General features: G+C 37.3%; 1 protein-coding gene across 1 annotated transcript in view; it reads left to right on the forward strand.

Annotated features, from left to right (window-relative positions):
- The first annotated feature begins 7,161 nt into the window (after positions 1-7,161).
- ctnna1 (catenin alpha 1) overlaps positions 7,162-23,171 on the forward strand; it is a 106,608-nt gene continuing 90,598 nt past the window's right edge. Inside the window, exons 1-6 of the mRNA XM_039649270.2 lie at positions 7,162-7,463; positions 10,740-10,848; positions 10,948-11,143; positions 17,622-17,788; positions 20,582-20,701; positions 22,813-23,082. Coding sequence (XP_039505204.1) covers positions 10,744-10,848; positions 10,948-11,143; positions 17,622-17,788; positions 20,582-20,701; positions 22,813-23,082 — 858 coding nt within the window. The 5' untranslated portion in view covers positions 7,162-7,463; positions 10,740-10,743. The remainder of the gene's footprint in view (positions 7,464-10,739; positions 10,849-10,947; positions 11,144-17,621; positions 17,789-20,581; positions 20,702-22,812; positions 23,083-23,171) is intronic.

Raw genomic sequence — 23,171 nt, forward strand, 5'->3', positions numbered from 1 at the left:
AATAAGCTCCAACTCCAACATGATCCACTCTCTTTCAGTCGCTATTGCTTGTAGTAACCTAGCCGCGAGGAATCTAAACACAGTGGAACATTAAAACCCTCCGCCGCCTCCTAGCGTTTCGGAGCAGTACTGCAGAGCAACCAATACCTGAACGCAGAAGTATAAATGCTCACAACGGCGTCGCCTACGTGCGAAGCCAACACCGTACACTACGGCGTACCCTCGACGCAGAAGTATAAATTGGCCTTTAGATGACGCCCTAGGATCGCGTGTACCCTACCCCCACCCCACACCTAAACCTAACCGCGTCCTCTAACTGACGCTTTCCTTTAGCGTCAGTTAGATGACGCCGTAGGATCGCGTCATGTAAGTGACGCTAAAGGGCGCCTAAAAACGTCAAATATTGAAGCATGGTCAAAGGTGACGCCTTGGGGTGAGAATGCGTTGCATAAGAACAGACCTGCATGCGACTGACCACTTGGGAAGCATATCTTAAATCCCAAAACCTAAATTCTGTCATCATTTAATGTCACATTTATTGTATGAACAAAGACAGTTCAAAATGTCTTCTTCTGTGTTCCACAGAAAAAATAATCCTGTAAAAAAAACAGTAAACTACTGGCAGCTGTGGTTGCGAAGCATCATACTGTAAAAATACGGAGTGTTACTCTTTTTGAAATTAACAGCTAAATACCGTATTGTTAGCTACAGTATAAAAATTTAATTTAACAGATATATGCTCTACACAAAAACAGTAAAACCCAGTATTACAGCCCATTCTCACTCCCAAGGCGTCACCTAACTGACGCCTTGGGAAGCATTTGGACATGCTTCAATATCTGACGCTTTAGGCGCCCTTTAGCGTCAGTTAGATGACGCCCTAGGATCGCGTGTATCCCACCCCACACCTAAACATAACCGCGTCCTCTAACTGACGCTTTCCTTTAGCGTCAGTTAGATGACGCCGTAGGATCGCGTCATGTAAGTGACGCTAAAGGGCGCCTAAAACGTCAAATATTGAAGCATGGTCAAAGGTGACGCCTTGGGGTGAGAATGCGTTGAGTATTACGGTATGATGCCGGCAACCACAGCTGTCAGTTATTTACGATTTTTTTTATTTTTTACAGGATTATTTTTTACAGTGCAGGTTTCAAACAACATTTCATTTTAGGGGGAACAATCCATTTTAGACAACCTTTTAAAACTGAAACTGGAGCTTTATGCAGCATTATGCATATAAAGAAAAGGGATAAATTATGCAATGGAAGAAGAGGAGCTCATGGCTAAAAATGGCCACTTTTGTTAAATTGAGGGGACATTACTGTTTTAGGCTTCTTATCTACAAAGCCCTCTCACCCCTTAATGACCGGTATAAGTTTAAATCAGTGCAAGCGGTTTAAGGCTCCACACTGAACACAGAGGTTGTGGAAGTTCTTAATTAATGTCTACTCCGAGCAACCAATTAAGTGGACCTTTTCTTCCTCCAGTGCCTGAAGAACAAGTCCTCGTTGTTAATGCACTCTCTTTTCTTTAGCACTGAGTTTAGATTATTGTCTGTGCTCAACCACTACAGCAATTTCCTGCGTGTATTTAATTGGTATTATGGCCACTTGGCTTCTCCTGATTTGTCAGAGAGTTATTTATTTATTTTCATTCCAGGGAACGGCAGCAAGTGTGAGATGCGTAACCTGCGGAAAATATGAATTTCTAAGGGCGAAATTTACACAGCTGTCAATTACCCCAATGCTGTTTTATGTTCCCATAAATAGAAAATTAGAAAATGCCATATGACACAGTAAAACACAGACAGACTAGCTGCAAAAGCAACATATTGAAGAGAATAAAACATCCGCTTTCATGCACGTCATCTTTTTTTGTGCGGCTATTATAGGTGAGATGCGCATGTTTATTTTATATACATCTGGCCCCATCCAATAGCCTGTTTATTGCTCCTCCACTTCATTAAGCTCAAAGAAAAAACACTTGGGCCTGGCAGATTTGCTCATTATATTTCACATTGGTATTCAGGCTTGTGAAGACAAAGTACTTGTCATCCACATTGCAGCCCCCTCCTTAACCAAAATTGCTTAGCAGTGCATATAATCCAGTGGTCTCAAACTCGCGGCCCGACGGTTGTGATATTTTGATAGTCTCCGTGAAGTACAAACATACTGCACCTGGAAAAAATGAGTGCGACGCTTCAATTATGAGCGCACTTACCGCGTGCCTACATTTGAAATAGTGAACTTGAGCATGAAAAATACTGTATGTGAGCGCGATATGTGAACAGGCTCCTTGGCAAACTAACACCCCTTTTCCACCAAAAAAAGAACTGGTTCGGAACTGGTGCTGGTTCAAACTTGGTTCGGAGATGGTTCAACTTGCAAACCGCTTCAGAATTTGTTTTTCCACTGACTAGAGCGGCCAGGGAACGACGTCGTTACGTCACTGTGTACGTCGCCATATGTCTTAGCTAGAAAAGCTTGCAAGCTTGCAAGTAGGCCTACATTACTTTGGGATTATCTCTAACTCGTATACCAAGAAGGGTTTAACAACAATTGAAATATGTAAGTCTTTTAATCTTTTCGATTGATATGTAATCTTTTCTGAAAAGTTATGTAGGCCTACCCCTGTGTCTTTTTTACTTTCCATTTATTTGTTCTATTTTGTGACTCTTTTCTTCTTTACTTATAATGTCTTCAATAAAAAATAGAAAGGCTTGCGCCAACTTCAAGCATAACAATTACAAAGGCGGACCATCGTGTTTCTGCAAATGTTTCTCCTGGCTTTTCGATGGTCAGAAAAGATGTTTAGAACACATCTAAACCCGCCCCAGCCCCCGACGTAAGCATGACGTGGTAAAAGAACGGTTCTAGTCTAGCAAAGAGTTGGTGCCGCTTTGGAACCAGTTCTTCTGGCCGAGAACCGGTTCTTTGGCTGTCGAAACACAAAGAACTGGTTCGCGCGCAGGCACCGGCTCCGAACCGGCGCTCAAAATGCTTTGGTGGAAAAGGGGCTTCAGGCCACGAGCTACAGGTAGGTCGCGAGCGACATCTAAAACAATGATAATAATGAAAATAATCATTTTGAACTTGTAATATGTGTCCAAAAGGTAGATATAAGGTTTGCAAAGTCAGTAATTTGCCTAAGACACTATACATGTGTAGAAAAAATTCAATGAGACGGGCAGACATGACTGCAAATATTTGTATTTCAAAAGAAATCATTGTTTTTAGTATAATAAAAGGAAGCGTGCCTTCCAAAAAACATGATATTAATGTATTGTATAAAGAAAATAAAATGAGCAAATATAAGTATCACAAAGATGTTGTGTATAAGGAAAAGACAAAGAAAGTTTGTAAAATGAACTGTCAGAAGGACCGCTAATGAAGAACCAATCATGTACAGAAAGGAATATTAAAATTCAGAGGAAGTTTAGAAGAAACGTTGATTGAGAAGATTGGATCAGTTTTGCTCCTTTTTTAGAATACTTACTATTTTTTGTGGAATACTTGATGCGACCCAGCCTGACCCCGACTCTATACCTCCAGTGGTCCCCAGTTAAGTTGAGTTTGAGACCCCTGGTATAGTCGATGTCATACTCTCACACATAGGTTCACCCTCCTCCAAAAAGGACAAAGGACACAAATAGCCTTGTATGACACATAGTCAGCATAACTACACTCTAAATATGGACAAACCCAGCTATTGGTAATTTTTTTATTACATTTTTAACACAACTATTGGGTTTGTCCATTTTTGACCCAAAGTTGGGTTAAGACAACCCAGCATTTTTAGAGTGAATATCATGCATATGTAATCATTTCCACTAGAGGATAAGGTGTGATGATGGTTGTATTATGGGTGGTGATGGCGTAGTGGATAAGACACATGCTTTTGGGGTTCGAATCCACTGTGAGACACTAATCTGTCCCTGAGCAAGACACTTATACCCTAGTTGCTCTAGAGGTGAGCGACCTCTGACATGTATAGCAATTGTAAGTCGCTTTGGATAAAAGCGTCAGCTAAATGAATAAATGTAAATGTACTACTCTATTCACTATAGAGTGGCCTCTCTCTCCTTCTGTTGACTAATGGAGAGGATAACCTGAGAGACCACCATTCAAATTGAATATGAGATTCACTCTGCTCCAAAGTTAGTCCTGCATAAAATATAACTTTATTATGATTCCAGCTAAAATATAAAACTTAATGCAGAGTTCCATTATGAATTCTTAGAAAATTCAAAATAAATTAAATGACTATCATCCACTTGGCTTTATTGTAGTGAGAGCACTATGCCCTCTCAATATAAACTGCTGAAAATGTAAGATTATTACTATTCATGCTCCAACTCGCCCGGGACTCACATCTCAATAACTTCCTATATGAGTCAGACACACTTGTACTGCACTCTGCACTGTGTTCTTCTGAGGGAAAAAAATCTCATACCAGCTGCTCACATATTCACTGCATTTCCTACTCCCTCTTTTTCATTTAGATTTATAAGAAATGATTCATTTGACCTTGAGATTAAATCATTATTAGTAAGTAATTTAAACACAAAGTTGCTAAAGAAGATATTTTAAACTTGGATGAATGGACAGATAGGTAGATATGGAGTTTGCTGGTCTGGAGTAATCAGGTATGTGTTCACACAAGAAAACAACAATGATCTCAGAGAAGCAATTGTTACTGTCATCAATCTGGAAAGGGTTATACGGCCATTTTCAAACAATTTGAAGTAAATCATTCTACAGTCAGGAAGATTATGTGGAAAAACAGTTCAAGACAGTTGCCAATCTTCCCAGAAGCGGACGTCCCAGCAGATTTTCCCCAAGGTCAGACGCTTTGAGAAACTGCAAAAAAAAAAAAAAAAAAAAACCCCAAGAACTACACCTCAGACTCTACAGGCCTCAGTTAACATGTTGTTAAATGTTCAAGTTCATGACAGTACAATTAAAAAGACTGGAGAATTATGGCATGTTTGGAAGGCATGTTGTTTCCAGGAATAAGCTTCTTCTCTCTAGTAGGAACATAACAGCATGGCTTTGGTTTGCAAATATTGCATCTGAACAAACCTCTAGACTTCTGAATCAATGTCCTTTGGACAGATGAGACCAAAGTGGAGATGTTTGACCATTATGCACAGCGCCACGTTTAGTGAAAACCAAATATGGCATATCAGCACAAACACAACACCTCATACCAACATTCAAGCATGGTGGCGGATGACTGATGATTTTCCCTTGTTTTGCAGCCACAGGACCTGAATCAACTGAATCATATGGTGTATTTGTTTGTCACCCATGGATTCTGCATTTTGATTGATTCAGGCTTTATTTTTGTTAAATAATGACAAAGTGTGTTGTTTTTCATCTGAGTTTATTTACCTATTTTTTAGACCTGTTTTTTAATGACCTTATGATTCTGGATAAAGGGTGTTCTTTCTTGTTCAAGTGATAGATAGACAGGTTGATAGTTTTGTTTCTGCCTCTTCTTCCTTTTTTTTGGCGATTTGTATCGATTTCGCGCATTACCACCACCTACTGTGATCTTGATCCAGAGACTCCAACAACAAACTATTTCTCATCCTTACCCAGTATATTAAAACATTGTGTGCTATAGCAAGCACTGTGTGTTCAGCTCCCCCGGCTTAAAAAAACCCTTTCAAATCCAATTAATCAATCCTGTATTCTCCAAATATTTAAATAAAGCTTCTCTATTTTCATTTTCCTGTTCTGTTTTTAATATGCGTCTCAACGTTATATCAGTTTCCTCTTTCCTCTGAATTTCTTTAAATAATTTATCTCTATCTCTCTTTATATCTTCCACAATACATGATAACATGTTCTACTGTTTCATCCTCTCCACACCCTTCTCAGAGTCCTGTCGGACACGTGGACATTCATTTCAATGTTTTATTAAGTCCTGTATGGCCTATTCTAAGTCTTGATAAAATGTTTTCCTCCCTTCTACTTCCACCTGAGCACCTCTTTCCCCCCACTTTTGGTTGAATTGTGGATACACACTTCTACCCTTACTTCCTGTTTTCCACATTTGTTGCCATCTTTGATTATTATTTTTTTAATTTAGCTTTAATTTCATCTCTAATATACGTTATCATTTCTATTCTATTCTCTTGCAATGCTTGTTTCACCATTTTATTTGCTGCCTTTATTCCCTTTTGCACCAACATGCTGGTACCCACATCATGAATATTACCCTCACTCTTTTCTGCTGTAACATATATAATTCTTGTGATATCTCCACTACTAAGTCCTGTATAGTGCTTGACTGTTGTGCTTGAGTGCATATAAGGGCAGAGCTATAGTCTTTGAACATGTTACCACATCCTTTAATCCTGCCTTGTATATCCATCTCAATGCCATCATTATTGCAATTAACTCCCCTGAGAAAATTGATAATTTATTTGATATCCTTTTTCTTCTTGATATCTGCAATTTTGAACAACAGATGCTACATGCTAAATATGTTGATTTTTTTATGCATCTGTAAATACTTTATGCCCATAATTTAACCATAAGTTTTCCCTTACCTGGATTTCCTCTATTTCACTCTGACCTTCTCTGCCTGTTTTCTAACATTCTTAAATCAACAGCTGGTATCACCACCCTTGGAGTAATTTTTAACTCTTTAACATCCAACTCTTTTACTAAATCACCAATCACCCATCCAAAACTATTACACTTACTAGCCTATTACATTTTTCCATACTCGCCCAACGCTGCTGCAGATGTCCTGCATAAGATTTGCCCAATAGACTGCATCTAACTGTTGTCTTTTTAACTTGAGAGGCATCTCCTACTGTGTCTGCCTCTTATCACAAATGTTATTTAAAGCTCAGATTTGTTTTTTATTTAAAAATAATTAATTATGTATGTGTCTTTTCTGTGTATTATTTTAAACAGTCCTATTGTATCTTGCTGCTATTCTAGCCTACTGTTGTTGCCATGCAATAAAGCAAAGAACTGAGCTGAACTGAAACTTGCTAATGAGTAGAGATAGAATATGCACTTTCGGCTTTAAATTCAACAACAACCATGTAAAAAAAGCCCCTTCACAGATTCAAATCTCTCTTCACACCTTTTAATCTTATAGCATTGTGTTTTAATGCCCCCCACTGCGCGTTCAGATGAACTTTTCTCGAGTTGTCGAGCCACTCCCAAACACACCTGATGACTGCTGGGAATCCGCCATCACCCTCCTCCTCCTCCTCCTCCTCATTGACCTTACGGGAAAAGCGAAACTCCTACTAAACACTTCACGAAGTCTTCCATTTATTACTCGAACGGGCTCTTTTTGTCAAGGTTTAGTGGATTATATCATTTGGCTTTTGTTTAGCCGCTGGGAGGGATTAAACACGCGGAAAAAACTTTACTACAGTATTTTTAAAGTCGCATCCCACCATTTTGAATCTGACAGGAATTTCAAACAGTCTGGTGAGTAACGTTAGAGTTTGCCTTTGTCTAAGTAGCTTAAATTGCATTATTTTCATTAATAACTCATAGAAAAGTAGATTTGCCCAATAACTGGTTCAGTATGTGTCTATATTGTGAGTATAAGAGACAAAATGCGTAATTTAAGTGTGTGGCTACAATGTTAGCAAGTTTCCCAACTTCATGGAATGTTTGGGATATTTCGTTTTATATTTCACTGAATTAACATCAGTTTTTTTCTTGTAAACGTCTTATTAATTGCCCTTTGACGAATTTAGAATCGTAACGAAAGGACAAAACAAAAAAATTATGTCTTAAAGTATGAAACAGAAGCTATCCTGGAAACTTTGGTGGGAATGCTAACTGTTAGTTAGCTGTTAGCTGCACATCTCGTATCAGGACAAATGTGTCGGGAGTTTTATTCTTGAATGTGTTTTTTGATGAACAGACCATTGAAATGTTATCGTATGTGTTTTGTGGTTGGTTGACTATTTTTAACCGCCTATGATGATGATATGTTAAGGCGTTTGAGAAATATAAAATCCATACGAGGACTTTAGGGCTCCGCCTAAACCACAAAGTAGGGATCAGGCCCTTCCTGTGAGTTCTGCCCTTCGCAGTTTAATAATACACGATTCAGACAGTGTGTTGTTGTCTAACTTACTGAAATAATGTTTCGTCTAACAAAGATACAATACTTGATATGATTTAAAGTACAACCAGATAATATTGATCTTTATATATGTATATGTAACTTTTAATAATGTACATTCAGCTGGTCATTCTGGAAGCGAAGTGAAACTAGGCTACTTTGTCCCGTTTAGTTCAAGTTGCTCGCCAAATGAATAATTACTTGGACAGATTTTATTTGAATTTATTTCTTTATTTTATCTCTACATTCTCAACGTTGTCGCAAAGGAAAAAGCTACTTAAGTTAAATTGTACAAAACAATTGTGAAATAAGAGTGGGCGAGTCCGCAGTGTGACGCAATACATGAAAGTTTAAATTACCCGGATGATCGCAATATTGGAAACTGCACAATGTATTTTCTTTTATAATGGAGAGGAATGTTCTTGTAAACTGTGCAATTGTTGAATTAAAAAGAAAAAAACAAATTACGCGGATGATTTTTTTTATGTGTGTGTGAGAAAAACTCTCAAAGATTGTTGTTCAACAGAAATATAGAATATTCCAAAACACCAATTAACATATCTGTGTAGTAATTTGTTAAAACGGAGGAGTCAGTTAAATTGAATCAATTATTGAGAAATTTAGTTTGTGTATCAATATTTGGAAGGGTATTATTGTTGATATTGATATACTTTATTGTCCCCGAAGGGAAATTTTGCACAAATTGAAAAGATCTGTATACACATGTTCATCATTTGACGTGCCACTTAAAAGGTGATTAATAAATTAGATGAGACACTTTAAAATTATTTGGAGAAAAAAAGACAGATTATATAAAAAAGGAGGTAATTCGTAAGTTAACCGTAAAGAGGGGACTTTAATGACGCCTTCAAAACTAAATGGTTGATGGAGGTAATGAAGAATAGAGTCTTTGGAATGTTTCTTAATTATTATTTAATATTTAGGTGGTATACACTTTTTGTGGAAGTGTATTTTTTCTGTTTTCTGTTGGCAAATTTTCTGTTAAATTGGCTAGCTTTCACAGACAAGCCATGGGCTATTTCACATGGAATAGCAAAGACATAACAAATCACAAATTCCTATATGTTAAATTTATTTAAAAAGATTCAGTTACCAGTTAAACCAAGAGACTTTGCTGTTGTTCTTGATGGAATTTCAAATGTGATATATAATATTTATGTAATGGTTTATGTTTAACGGTCTGTCTTTAACAGTTTGTAAAATTTATGATTAAAAATAAATTCCCCTACATCAAAAATGTAGGCCTATTTACATTTGGAACCTGACTAATGCACTCTATTGGAATTGAAAGAAGCCTATTTGATGTTTTAAAGTACACAGGCGGCTTTACACAAAATGATCTTTTTTGATGGTAACAGACCAACTCTAAGTAGCAATATTTTCCACCAAATTGAGCCTGAAATTATATTTATTTATTGTAATTTTTTTGTTTTGTTATAGAAGTATTGTGTATTATTCAGTTTTCTTAGGCCAAAGTTGAATGTTCTAACTTTTTGTAGGACACATTTGAATTCAAAAGGTTTTATTCGCAATGTGTTGTCATGCAACACTGACCTCACCCTTTGTGTCTGCATTCCCTGACCTATATAGCAAACAATGTCCATTTAGTGTGGCTGTCTAGTGCAGACAGACCCCTGCAACAACAGCAGAGCCCTCAGGGTAGGCTGATTATCCTTGTCCTTCAGTGCAAGATTGCTGATCAATACAACTGTGGTCACTGTTTGAATAGAAAATAAGAATGGGCAACAGAGCTGCTCAGACTGCATGAGTATGAGTTTTGGTTATCAGTGTGGAATATTTACATCATTAGTATTTGTGTACTCAATGTTAGTCTGTCATGTGACATTTGATTTGATAAAACACAGCCCCAGACTGTTTGTTTGTCTCACCACCCTTTTTTTAATGGTTTTTTATTTCATTTTATTAAACATCTTATCAAACATAAGATACACTTTGCGACTTCGATCTGAATGGTCAGGTCACATGTTTCCATTTATAGCGGACGATGCTGAGACCAGTCAATGGAAGGGAAGCAAGGTTTCTGATTAAATTAATATTTGGGGGGACAGCTCTATTCAGGCCAAACTTGAGGGTTTGGGACCGGCAGTTTATGAAAAACGCAAATGAGTTCTCTTCTGCGCATACGGTTACTTCTGGGGCATTTCACGTTCATACAGTAGATCACAAAAGGTCGCATTTAATTGGAAATGTGAACGGCCTTGCAAAATAAAAAATTGAGCATTAAGCCCCTGCAGTGTGAACGCAGCCTTTGTCTGTCCCCAATGTGTCAGAAATAAATTTAAATATAGGCTTTCAAAAATCTTAAAGTTTTGGACAGAGCCAAAACTTGTGAGACAGTGCCTGGTTCGGCTTCACATCGATCACAGTCAGGATCTATGTCTGATTTAATTTTTGCCAGTTTTACTTTAGACCTATGCAATCTATGAACAACTTTAAATTGAATCACTCAATGTCTTTGACATTTTGTAGATCAATGAATGTTTTTCTATATAAATAAATTCCCATAAATCCTCAGAGATTCCTATAGTATAGCCAGTTCGTTTCACCATCCTTCTTAATCCATTGATTGCTTTTTCTCTCCCCAGAAACATGACGAGCATTAACACAGCAAACATCAACTTCAAATGGGATCCCAAGAGCCTGGAGATCCGCACACTGGCGGTGGAAAGACTTCTTGAGCCCTTGGTTACCCAGGTCAGACTGGTTTTTCAGTTTTCACACTAGTTGCTGCATTAATCACCAAAAATCAGTTTTTCTTATTTGAAAAAAAAAATAATAAAAAAATGTTTGCAGGTCACCACACTTGTGAACTCCAGCAACAAAGGCCCATCCAACAAGAAGAAGGGGCGCTCCAAGAAGGCTCATGTTCTGGCAGCCTCTGTAGAGACCGCAACCCTGAACTTCCTGGAGAAAGGCGAGAAGATTGCTAAAGAGAGCCAGTTCTTAAAGGATGAGCTGACTGCAGCGGTGGAAGATGTCCGTAAACAAGGTATGCAAAAAAGAGAAGGCTGCTAACTAGGGCTGGGTTGACAATGTAGATTAATCAGTTTGATGAACTGTTATCAATTCTTAAATTCCTGTATCAGTCTTTTATTCTATGCTTTTTTCTGGTGATGTGTGAACAAAACTTCACTAAACATTATTTGTAGCGCCCCACCATCCAATAATCGCAATAAGCTTTATATTGGTACTTTTGATATGAAACGGTTTCAGCTTTCAAATTCTGTCAGTTTCATAATAAATTCACTTGTTCAAGCAACAGCTCTGTGCATGTGAACTAGGGATGCAAATTATAGATTAATTCATTAATCATTAGTTGATCGACCTTATCGATCGATTAGCGATTAACTGATGAGCGCCTATTTTCCTGAGAATGTGAATTTCTCATGGTATCAATTTTAACATAAAAAGCTAAATATGGCTTATATATACTGAAAAAAATGCATGTTATATTGCTCAACTTATGTTTTATTGTAACAGTAGGGATATGTTATATTAAATTATGCAAAAATTATGTGTAAATTATGCACAGGAAATTAAAATACATAAAAAATAATTGTGCACTGGCTCACCTGTTGCGTGTGAAACATTAAGCAACATAAAATCTATTTTAAATAAAAATCTATATGGGTAGGCTTATCCTACCTACACTATATTAAGCCTACATATAATAATCTATCTGGTAAACTACTTATATAAAAAACTTGAAACATTAGCAGCAGAACTTATATAATAGGCTGAGGGGGAAGTCAAATGTACCACTTGTAATTAGTGGAATCGATAATTGATTTACTGTTTGCATCGCTAATGTGAACTGATCATCGTCTGCCCTTTTCTACTAGTTCTAGCACAAAATAAACATGAATAACATTTGAAGGTTTATTGAAACAAACAGTACAAATTACTAATTATGTGTCATGTCTCATGTAATCACTCAATTAGTTTTAACCACGTAAAGATCTCAATACGGCTGCTTATAAATAACATGTCACACGGTACGTTTATCTCAGGAAAGCTATTTAATTTCCATAGCTTGATTGTTGGCTATATACCAAAAAAAAAATATTTTGCTAAATATTTTCACCATTTTACATATTAATTGTAATTTTATTTAACCTGTTTATTATGATATCTTGTAAATAGTTTTTTTTTTTAACCGCATTACGACCTTAGATACGATCAGTATCGAATCGATTTGTGAACTGTTTACACTCATTCTTTCTCACTGTTATAAGAGTTCGAAAGTGGCCACAGCCATTGAAACTATCCTATTTAAATAATGGCTTTCATGAGTGGTTTCATGTCCTGTTTCTATTATCTGTCTGTGCTTATCTGCATGTCTGGATGGACTTTTGAATTACAGTTTTTCTCAATTGTTTACACACACATACTGGTACTTGAGACACAATGACCACATGTAACTCATGCACAACCCCCTGAACCAATTCTACTAAACTGAAAGCACAATTCATTCCGGCTTTACACTCAAATTGCTGTTCTAAAACACACTTTTTTTCCAAAACACTACAGAATTTTCTGCATTTGGCACATCTTTCATGCAGAAAGTCTCGTTATCACAAGGAACACACTGCCTTTCAAATACGCACACTGACTCTTCACATGGGCAAACACCTCTCACACACACTTTTACAATTCACAATCAGGGCTTTAGGATAAAAGACAAACGGAAGAGAGGCTGCAGCTTAGTTTTTTTTTTGTACAACCTAGAAGCTTTGCATTGAGTCGTTATTTTTGTTTGTTTTGGGCACAAAAAGTGTTCTCGTCGCTTGATAAACTTAAGATTTAGCCACTGTGGTCACTCTGACTTTTAACGATGCCTTTTATAACTTTTGGGCCCATTAGTTTCGACCCCTTCAGAAGCCTATATAGAAGTGATCCAGCTCTTAGATTTATTTAATCAAAAATATCTTAATTTTTGTTCCTAAGATGAACGAAAGTCTTACGGGGTTGGAACAACACGAGGGTGAGTAATAACTGACAGAACTTTCATTTTTTGGTGAAATAACCTTTTAACTAATTTAAATAAGATGCAATAGCCTCATCATATCAGCATGAGTTCGGAGGCTTTCATTTTACGGTGCAAAGTAAATTTTCCTGCCATTTTTGACACCTATGCTAACTAATTTATAGTGTATGGCTATGCTACCTGTTCTAAGAAGGGATTGTCACTTTCGTTATTGAACAGCTTGCCTTGACTTGCTGCGCTGATCTTCAAGATATTTTTATTTATGCTTGGTTGCCAAAGATGTGAAAATCACAAAACAACTTGTATATTTAATAGATTTAATATATTATAAATATAGATATTCTATCTTAAATATAGATATTTAATTGAGCACCGATTACGGAAACGGGCGTAATTCACAAGGTTTTCTACTTGTGCGTTACGTGTGCGCGTGTGATGCTTATGTTGCATCAGTAAATCTCTGATATTTAACAGTCTGCCAGTTGTCAAGGGTGATGTCAGATGTGAAGGCAATGCTTTACTTTTGAGACTTCTTGTAAAGTCTGTTGCCTTCTGTTGGCATGTGACAAAAATAACCCGTAACTATAAAGTCATCACCATACATTCTCATCGAAGTGAATGGCTGACATGAACTTCTCGACTCGGAATGCCCCCTTCTTCTAGAATTAGTGTGGCATGTCGTACTGCTGAGATGCAGACTGCAGGCTCAACCCACTTATTACTTGTTGGAATAACATCTTTGTCAGTTTCAGACTCGGCACTCAGTGTTTATTGGCTTAGTTTGGGCTATAAAATCTGTCAAGCGCTGGCCAGCATGCTGCTGTGATGCCGGGGAATGTCACTTTGGTTTTGGTATGCTGTCATTGGTTTTGGAATCCAGACACTGTTGCTCGCTGGTGCCAGAGACTGTCAGCTATGCAGTTTTGCTCGACCATGCATGGTTCAACTGATAATGCCAACAATGAGTGGGGTTAAAGCTTCCCTAGATTGAAAAGAGATCCTGGCACCCAGCTGTGGCTTACCAGCTGTTCTGCAAGCTGGGCAAATGTAATCGTTGCGTAATGCACGTTAGAAACCACTGAATCCTTGAACGATTTTCACCCTAACAGCTCTAGAGTTGTCTGCTGAATGTGTATGTGCAACATTAGCATGTCTTCTGGGTGGAATTTGTCTTATTTATCGTAGAAACCAACTTTGGATTGCTTCGCACCTTTTCACTGGGGCGATGAAGGATGCTGGGAATGAGAATGCTCTCTGCCTTGCCTGCAAGGTATCTGGATGCTCATTGTGCCACCTTTAGACGTCCACATTCAACATTTCATCACAAGCCACTGTGGTCCTCTCACGAGCGCTACCTTATGAGTGATGGATGTTTGGGTTTATTATGGGTTCACTGATCACTATCAGGCCTGTGAAAAATAGTCTTATTGATTGCGCCCCCTCGGGAAGGAATGACAGTCTCTGTGTCCTTAGTTCTCCTGGCTTTTTTGTGTGGTCTAGTGTCAGACAAATCTTATTTTTTTTAATTGATGGGTAAAAATAGAAAGGGTTTTTGAGCTATCATTCATCGTCTGTGGAAACCACCACTTGCACAATAACACTGAAAATCTTTTTTTTTTAGATTGCCATTATTAGGCATGTTGCGATAGTCAATAAATCAATTAATCGCGCGATAAAAAAGAGCTTGATTGAATTTTTCTGGCCGCAGGAATTTCCATTTGCATGCTTGTTTGTTTTCTCGTCTCTCGATCGACCGAATGACAACTCTCAGTTCCGTAGCGTAGGAGGAGTGAACTAGGCCGATATTTTCCGACGTTGATATTTTCCGAAATATCGGTAGACGTGCACTCCCAACACAATGGAGTGCCGAGCGGCACCAGATTTGATGGCCGAGTGCGAGTGCTAATGGCACTTGCTCTGTGTGTGTGCGGGTTGCAGGAGAATAAATCAATTTGCGGGACTCCCGCAAACTAGAAAATGAATAAAACATAAAAACGAATCAATTTTTATTCATCTGTTGCAGAAAAGCAACAAGAACAACTAAAACAAAATAGAAACGATTTACAGCCCAGGCTTTCTATTCATAACATGTTTGGCAGCATTAAGTGATAAAGCCAAGCACAGACATGTTTTTTTTTTTTTTTTTTAACGCAATGGCCAATCAGAAGCATTTAAAATAGACCCCTCTCACTGCTCAAAACTGACTTTTTGTTCAGTGCTGAGTTCTGTATGCTGACAAATCCTCTAAAACAAATTGTGGATATTATAAAAGATTGTGATTGTGCCGTCAGCTTCAATGATAATAACAGAGATGTGTAATCACGATGTACTGTCAGCTTTTTAGGAATTATTAAGGGAGCGCACTTTGCGTGAATTCAGTCATGCCAAAGCATGCAAGCAGTAGCCTGCTTACTTTTATGTTAAATTAACAGTGTGTGTTAATGCTTTAATAACAAATAATTTATCATAGGGTAGTGTTGGATTTTGTTTACATCCATTTTATTGTTTTTTTTTGGTGTTTATTCAAGTGCCTTTTTGTTAACAGAGACTGAGAGTCCATTGCTTTTGTTTTTGGGTGTTTTGTTCATTTATGGGGGATATTTAAAATGTTTTCCATTTTCAGTGTTATAGTCTTTAGAAATAAAAGTTTATTGATCTTTGAAAAGGTGTACCTGCATTATTATGCCATTATCATTATTTCAGATGTAAATGCTCTCGGCAATACGACAATATTATCGTTTATCGCAATAATTTCTTTAGCAATTTATCGCCCAGTAAAATTTATCGTGATAGGCCTAGCCATCATTCTGTGAGACTTGCTTCCTGTTACCAGGGAACACTTCACATTTTTCCAAACATCAACAAAGGAAAGAATGAGACCCCCTCCCGAGCACTTACTCAGTGCCTCCTCAAATTGATTTTTCTCTCTTCATTGAGTCATTTTCAGTTCAGTCTAGTTATGATCTTGACCATTACTTGTGCTCTTGGCTGCTTTCATTGCAAGCTTTATTTTTATGCTTGACTTGAGTGGGATGCGGAGATCTGCATGATTGTGTTGCGTTTCATTTGCCGACACATTTGAAAAATCAACCATGCGACTCTGTTGAATGTGAGGCTTGTGGTTGTATGACTGTGCACATTCAGTTCGATATTTTAAGCTGCTGTTAAAATGCTCTGCTTTAACGCATTGAAAAGGTTTCAACATGAGCCAACTGGGATGTGAACCAAGCGATGACCCTTTCGCAGGCACATCAGATAAGACATCAGTGTTATCCCGGGGACTCGACCTTCACTGAAGAAACTCCTTTGGTGTGCTAGCACGTGTCGGAGAGCTCTGGCTATGAGCAGACATGAGTCGCGCTTATGCTTTCACCAGTGTTTCACTGCTTCTGAATTTCCTCTAGATCTAGCATGTCACAAAATGACATCCTAATGCAATTAACCCGTCACCCCCTAACCACTGGCATTTATCCTCGAACATGAACACCCGCTGCTCTGGTGATTAGCTCTATATTTCACCTTGTTAGTTGTTCTTGTGTTTAGTGGTTGGCTTTGCTCTTATGACAGACCGTGGGTTGGCTGATTCAGACCTCTTGCTTGAATTGTTGGTTTAAGTTTCACAGCTCATTATGTAGGGGCAGAAAAAGTTGCGAAAATTTATAGTAGAATAATAGATCCAAATAAAGAGACGTATTTGGGTAGGTCTAATAGTATTCAGAAATACTACAGAAACTGAATAAAGTACTCAAATGTAAAATAACACTGATAGTATTTTAGTCCTGACTAGGGCTGCAACAACTAATCGATAAAATCAATAATAATCGTGAAAATCATTATGAAAATCGTTGTCGATTAGTTGGTCTGCTTGCATCACGTTTACTGGTGATTGGTTGATTATCATTAAAAATAATGTAAATATTCATATTAGTAAAACTCAATGTGTGGCTTTTTGCATTTGTTAAAGTACGCTTTTACACACAAATACCCTGATTTAGGGGTTTATTTAGTTATAATAAACAAAAAATCTAATTGAATTTAAAATCGCCTGTGTAAAATCGCATAAGTGTGAGACCTGCAGGAATTAAAATTGAGCAATACCCACAATCCCACGCCAAAATTTAAGCTCCATGTTTATTGTTTTTTGTGGCCGTGTTGCCATTATAGAGCCTCTGTAGCAACATCTGTATGTCGTGCTGTAGTGTGTTCATGTTGTCTCGCAAATGACCTTGGGCTGCATTATCATTGTCAATTAATAGAGGCTGAATTTAATCAAATAACAGACAATGATTTGGTCCTAGACTTTAGCGTTTCAAAGGGCAGCTTTGGAAGTAATTGCATCGTCAGATGTTGAGTTATGTCATCTTCCACATTGGGAAATTCAAATTATCATTTCCTTGACCTTGCTGCTCTTGCATCATTAGGGCTATGAAAGGACAAATTAAAATGAATTATGTGACACTGTATGAATCTTTTTCTGTAGGAGAATCCATGAAGATGGCCTCAGGAGAGTTTGCAGAGGATCCCTGTTCTTCAGTTAAGAGAGGCAATATGGTTCGTGCTGCACGTGCCCTTCTTTCTGCTGTCACTCATCTGCTTGTACTGGCAGACATGGCTGATGTGTACCAGCTTCTGCTTCAGCTCAAACTGGTGAGACATGGACCTGCCGTTTCTACTCCTTGAAAAGTTGTTACCTATAAGTGAAACAAAATATCATTGTTTTCTTAATCTCATATTAGGGGTAGGCGCTATACGGGTATGAAAGTGACTACCGGTATTATGTTGTACCATCATATGGAATTTGCGATACCAAAAATACCGCTAGATATTCATAAATAAAATTTTTGCAGTTATTTTGTTTTTGTATTGCCTACCTCATGTTGCATATTTGCACTTTTTGAGAAAAACAATGGCACAATAAAAAAAGCTTTTTCAGGTGTAAGTCCTATTAAATTGCTCGCCTTTTTTTAAGTATAGGCTTTAAATACACATTTTGCCTGTCATTTATCTAAGTTGTACTAAAATGTGATTCCATTTTTTTTTTCTCATATCGCAATATAATATCGATATCGTCCGGGCAGTGAAAAATATTGTGATATGAATTTTTGCCCATATCTCATATACACTACTCTTTAAAAGTTTACGTTTTTTTTTTTTTTTTTAATAAAGAAATTCATGTTTTTATTCTGCAAGTAGATATGTGCCGGTATTCGGTAAAGCGATGAATTGCGATAATTAAAATGCATGTTTTTATCGCGGGCACTTCAAAATACCGTGAAAAATAATAAATTCGAATTTAAACTTTTAGAACATGCATTAGCTTATTTTCCATTAACCGCTTAAAGTCGTCATGAAATCAAATTTTACCATTCGTATTTTTGTATGTAATATTGTAGTGTTTATTATAAATGATTTATCTGTTCCCTTCATTATTTTTTTAATTCATGTGCCCTTATAATCTTTAATCAAATACGTTACCCTTCCCTCCCCCCTCGAAACAACTTCTCTTCTCTTCAAAAACTATTACAAGAGGGCGTGACTATTAGGGTCTGTCTTGTTTCTGGCCCGCTTCACAAAAGTGTCACTGACGGCCAGTAAATATGGTGCTTAGGTGCATTTTATGCCATTTAATGACCAGCACATTATTAGTTGACTTGAAAAAATAGTGAGGAGTAAAACATTTACATGCAGACTGTAGCCTACCTTATATTTATCCAAATGAGCCAATATTGAATTAAGATTGAAATTAAATCCTAGAATTTAATTGAATAATATAAACAGTAGCCTACCAGTCATTGTACCATGTAAACATTGCAACATGTTTTTGTTTAGTTTCCATATGTTTTGAAAATCACCATTACTACTCATTGTGATGCAAGTTGTTGTTTTTTTAGATACCCACAATCCATCTCTTGAAGAATTAAAATATCGCGATAATACCGTATAAATGATAAAAGCTCAATTAACCGCAGCATGAAAATTTTATACCGGCACATGCGTATCTGGAAGTATGTATTAAATTGCTCAAAAGTGACAGTAAAGACATTTAAAATGATGTAATCAATTTCTGTTTCAAATAAATACTGTCCAAGCTCCAATGCGGAAAATGTTAACAAAATCGCAGAATCCAGTCACAAATGGAACTTGCTGTATTTCTTTTTATAACCCCCTTTATTATTTCTAGCTCTCGCCAGTCTCTGATTCTGATGAAAAAGCTAAAGCCGAAGGGAGTACCATAGGGAACTGGCTTTTGTCCAGAAGGCTGAGTAAAGGATAAAGAAAGACACCCGAGTTTTGTCCTATTTACCCCCTTCATCATCTGCGCTGGTGTCAGTACTTTTATTGCCCTAAGGCTTTATTGCCCAACTCTAATTGAACTTCCTCCGGCCGTAATTACATACACAGCAAACACCGTTACTGTGTGTGAATAAAAACACTTCATATAAAAGGAAAACGCTGCATGTTTGCTGTCTTATTGTAGCCTTCACTTTGTCTCAAACGCCTAGATTTTGAATTAGATTTGTTTGCATTTAGTCTATGTTGGTGGTACAAACTAGATTACATTTATTTTCTGTTTCTGCAAGAAATATGCTATTGAATGGCACTGTGTAGTCCTTTAAGCATGGTAGAGAGGTCTTCTTACTAATTCATTTATTCACAAATTTAATTAATCACCATGCTGGCAGGGCTGTGAATCATCCCTCTGAGATTTCATTGGAAATGTATGATAAAGTTGGATTATAATTTATTTTATTATTATTATTATTTTTTTAGTGTTACAATTAGATTTTTATGCCAGTGCTTTTTTGCATAAGGTTTATGATGGATGTATTTGCAAGTAGAAGAAGAAGCTGCCTTGTAAAAGAGTAGATGCTTTTTTCTTCACTGAATTGTTCTGGAAGTTCAGCTTGAATGATCAGTTAAAGCTTTTTGAGTATGCTTGTGTGACCATGAAATTATTTCTTTTGTCTTATTTTGACTAATGTAATGATCTGTCTACTGCATTTTGTTGAATTAATTAGAATAAACTTAAAGGGGATAGAGTTGGACATTATGATAGAGTTGGACATTATTATTTGGCATTTTTCTTTCGCTTTTACTGTTGTGGTTGAGTGAGGTACAGTGATCACAATTGAATGTAGGGGGCATTTTCTGGCTCACTGGTTACTTCACTAATCATTTTTCAGTGCAGTAATTTCATATTGATTCCTGCCAGTCCTTTCTGTTCTCTCTTTTAATAAAAGGTTTAAAATCTGAAAACAAATATTCTTGTCACCGAAAGGACCTTAAAATAGTTTTATGATGGGTAACGAATACAAAGCCAACAGGATAAAAATATATATGAATTTCTGATGTCGCACTTAATATATGGTCTAAAGTAAATGTAATGAGCGACATTTAAGGCTTCTTTTGTTTAACGGTGTATTGTACTTGACTCCACAGGTGGAGGAGAACCTGGTGAAAGTGCGTAATGCCGGCACTGAACAGGACCTGGGTATTCAGTACAAAGCTCTGAAACCGGAGGTGGACAGACTGAATGTGATGGCGGCCAAGAGGCAGCAGGTAAAATAGAGCCACTCCTCGGACCCAATATTAAGGGATCGAATTTTATTCGGATGTACTAGGGCTGTGTCACCAAAAATCTGGCAGTACGATACATGTAACGATACAGGGATTACAATATGATATATTGCTATATATATATTAGTGCTGTCAAACGATTAAAATGTTTAATCGCATTAATGTCATAGTTAAGTCGCGATTAATCGCACATTTTTATCTATTGTAAATATCTCTTGATTTCCTTTTGTCCCATTATTTTTTTTTTTTCATTTTAATGCTCCTATCAACATAGAAAAGTGGAAACATAGAAAAAACATCGACAAAACACACAGATCACTTTGGTCTTGTCAGTTGAGTATTGTGTACACAGTATTAGTATGGTGCTCCTAATAATCATTTAGACTTAAAAAAAAAAATATATATATATATATATATATATATACATAATAAAAAAAAATAAGTGAACATCACATAAAACCTGAACAAAACTATTTAATTGAAGCCGACACTGATTACCATTTTGTCCTTCAAGGTTTATTACTAATAATTAAGCTGACTGTTGATGTCAGTGTCCCCCCCCCCCCCCCTAATAAGTAATACCACAGACATTCTTTACAGTAATGCTATAGATTGTTTAAATGGTGTTTGAACACAAATGTATGTTGGCAGTGTGTGTGTGTACACAACCACCCTATAATGAATGTTAATGTTAGAGCGCACACTTTATTACAGTTCATCAGAGTAGTTTTACAGTTATAAAGCTTACCCGTTTATTAAGCGCCCCCTGAAAAGGTCTGTATGTATTTGTTTACTGGTAGTTGTAAGGAGTTTTTTTTGTGTGTAATTCACTGTGTATGTTAATGGTAATGGAAGGGAGAGAGAGAGTTTATGGATAAGACTTTAATTCACTCTTCTTGTGCTGTTTATTCAGCTCCTACTGTAATTTTCCGTAGTAAAACGGACACTTCATCTTTGTGTCAAGTACAATAAACTTCATAAAACTCATTACATTTTATTAAGCACTTTATGGTAGTGATGGGTTCCACTACAGCTGGCTAGTGCTAATAGTGGATAAAAGCAAGATGACAAATAAGCTATAACCACAATTAAACGATACTATACCTATATACAATATATATCTCCATCCAGCATATATTCTCTGGCGCTTTAGGCAGTATTGTCCGAATCTGATTCAAAATGAACACCACTACTGAGAGTTTCTGCTCTGATTTTTTCATTCCACTTGTTGCGAGCTTCCAGATAGTAGGTTAACGTTACGTTTTGAGTGGATGACGAGTGCGAGGCGCCGAAATGGATGCCAATAAGATTCTAAATGGAAAGTTTACTTAGTTAAAAAGTTGCCAAATGGTCCCATTGACAAGACCTTAGTGATCTGTGTGTTTTGTCGTTGTGAACTGAGCTATCATCATTGCTGCATTGTTGTGTTCAGTTCTATATTTGAAGTTTCCAGGTCTAGTAATTTTACTTTTACCTTTCTCAGAGCAAGGGGGGATTATAAGTGCTGCTGCTAATGTTTACAGTTTTTCATGGTTTTGTTGGTCTTTTTCTTTTTTTCTCCTAGCGGTGACTTCCCAGACTATACAAACCTGCCATAAAGTGTTTTGTTGTTGTTTTTTGGGGGCTGTAACTTGTATACTGACAAACACCAATTTGTGTCAACACTTCTACACTGACTTTAAGTATGGGGTAACAACAGCAACACTTTAGAGATTAGAGGGCGTTCACACAGGACACATTCCCTTTTCAAACAGCTAGACAAGTGTGAATGGCGCAGGCCGTTTATTTTTGACACAATGTTTTAAAAATGTGGCACTTGAGACATGAAATGCAAAAAAAGTCCATCTGACTTATTTTTTACATGACTTTTTTTCAAAATGTAGACAAAATGACCAAAACAGCCAATGTCTCCTATGTCATATGGCACGTTTCAATGCTGCAGATTTGCCAAAGTGTACGTTCATGATCTGATTATGAGCATGTGTTGGCCCTTGGGGGGTACTTTTCTCTTTCAGAGAGCTTCAATGTCCTTAATATGACAGCGCTGTAACATCACCCCTAAATTCTCCTCCTTCCCCCTCTTTGTATGACAGGAACTCAAGGACGTCCATCACAAAGACCAAATGGCAGCAGCTCGCGGCGTCCTTCAGAGGAACGTTCCCATGCTGTACACAGCTTCACGTGCCTGCCTGCAGCATCCAGACGTGGCCGCGTACAAGGCCAACCGGGACCTCATCTACAAGCAGCTGCAGCACGCTGTCTCCGGCATATCTAATGCAGCCCAGGCTACCAGCAGCGAGGACTCCAGCTTCTCCCAGACTGCAGGTGGAGGAGAGCTAGCCTACGCCCTCAACAACTTTGATGTAAGTCCATGGGCTGTTGGATTTCACTTTTTTTTTGGGCCAGTTTCTCTGATCCAGGCAGAAATAGCCAGCTAATAAGTGGTATGAGT

The sequence above is a fragment of the Pimephales promelas genome, chromosome 9, assembly GCF_988280905.1.
Source record: "Pimephales promelas chromosome 9, fPimPro1.hap1.1, whole genome shotgun sequence".
NCBI lineage: Eukaryota > Metazoa > Chordata > Actinopteri > Cypriniformes > Leuciscidae > Pimephales > Pimephales promelas.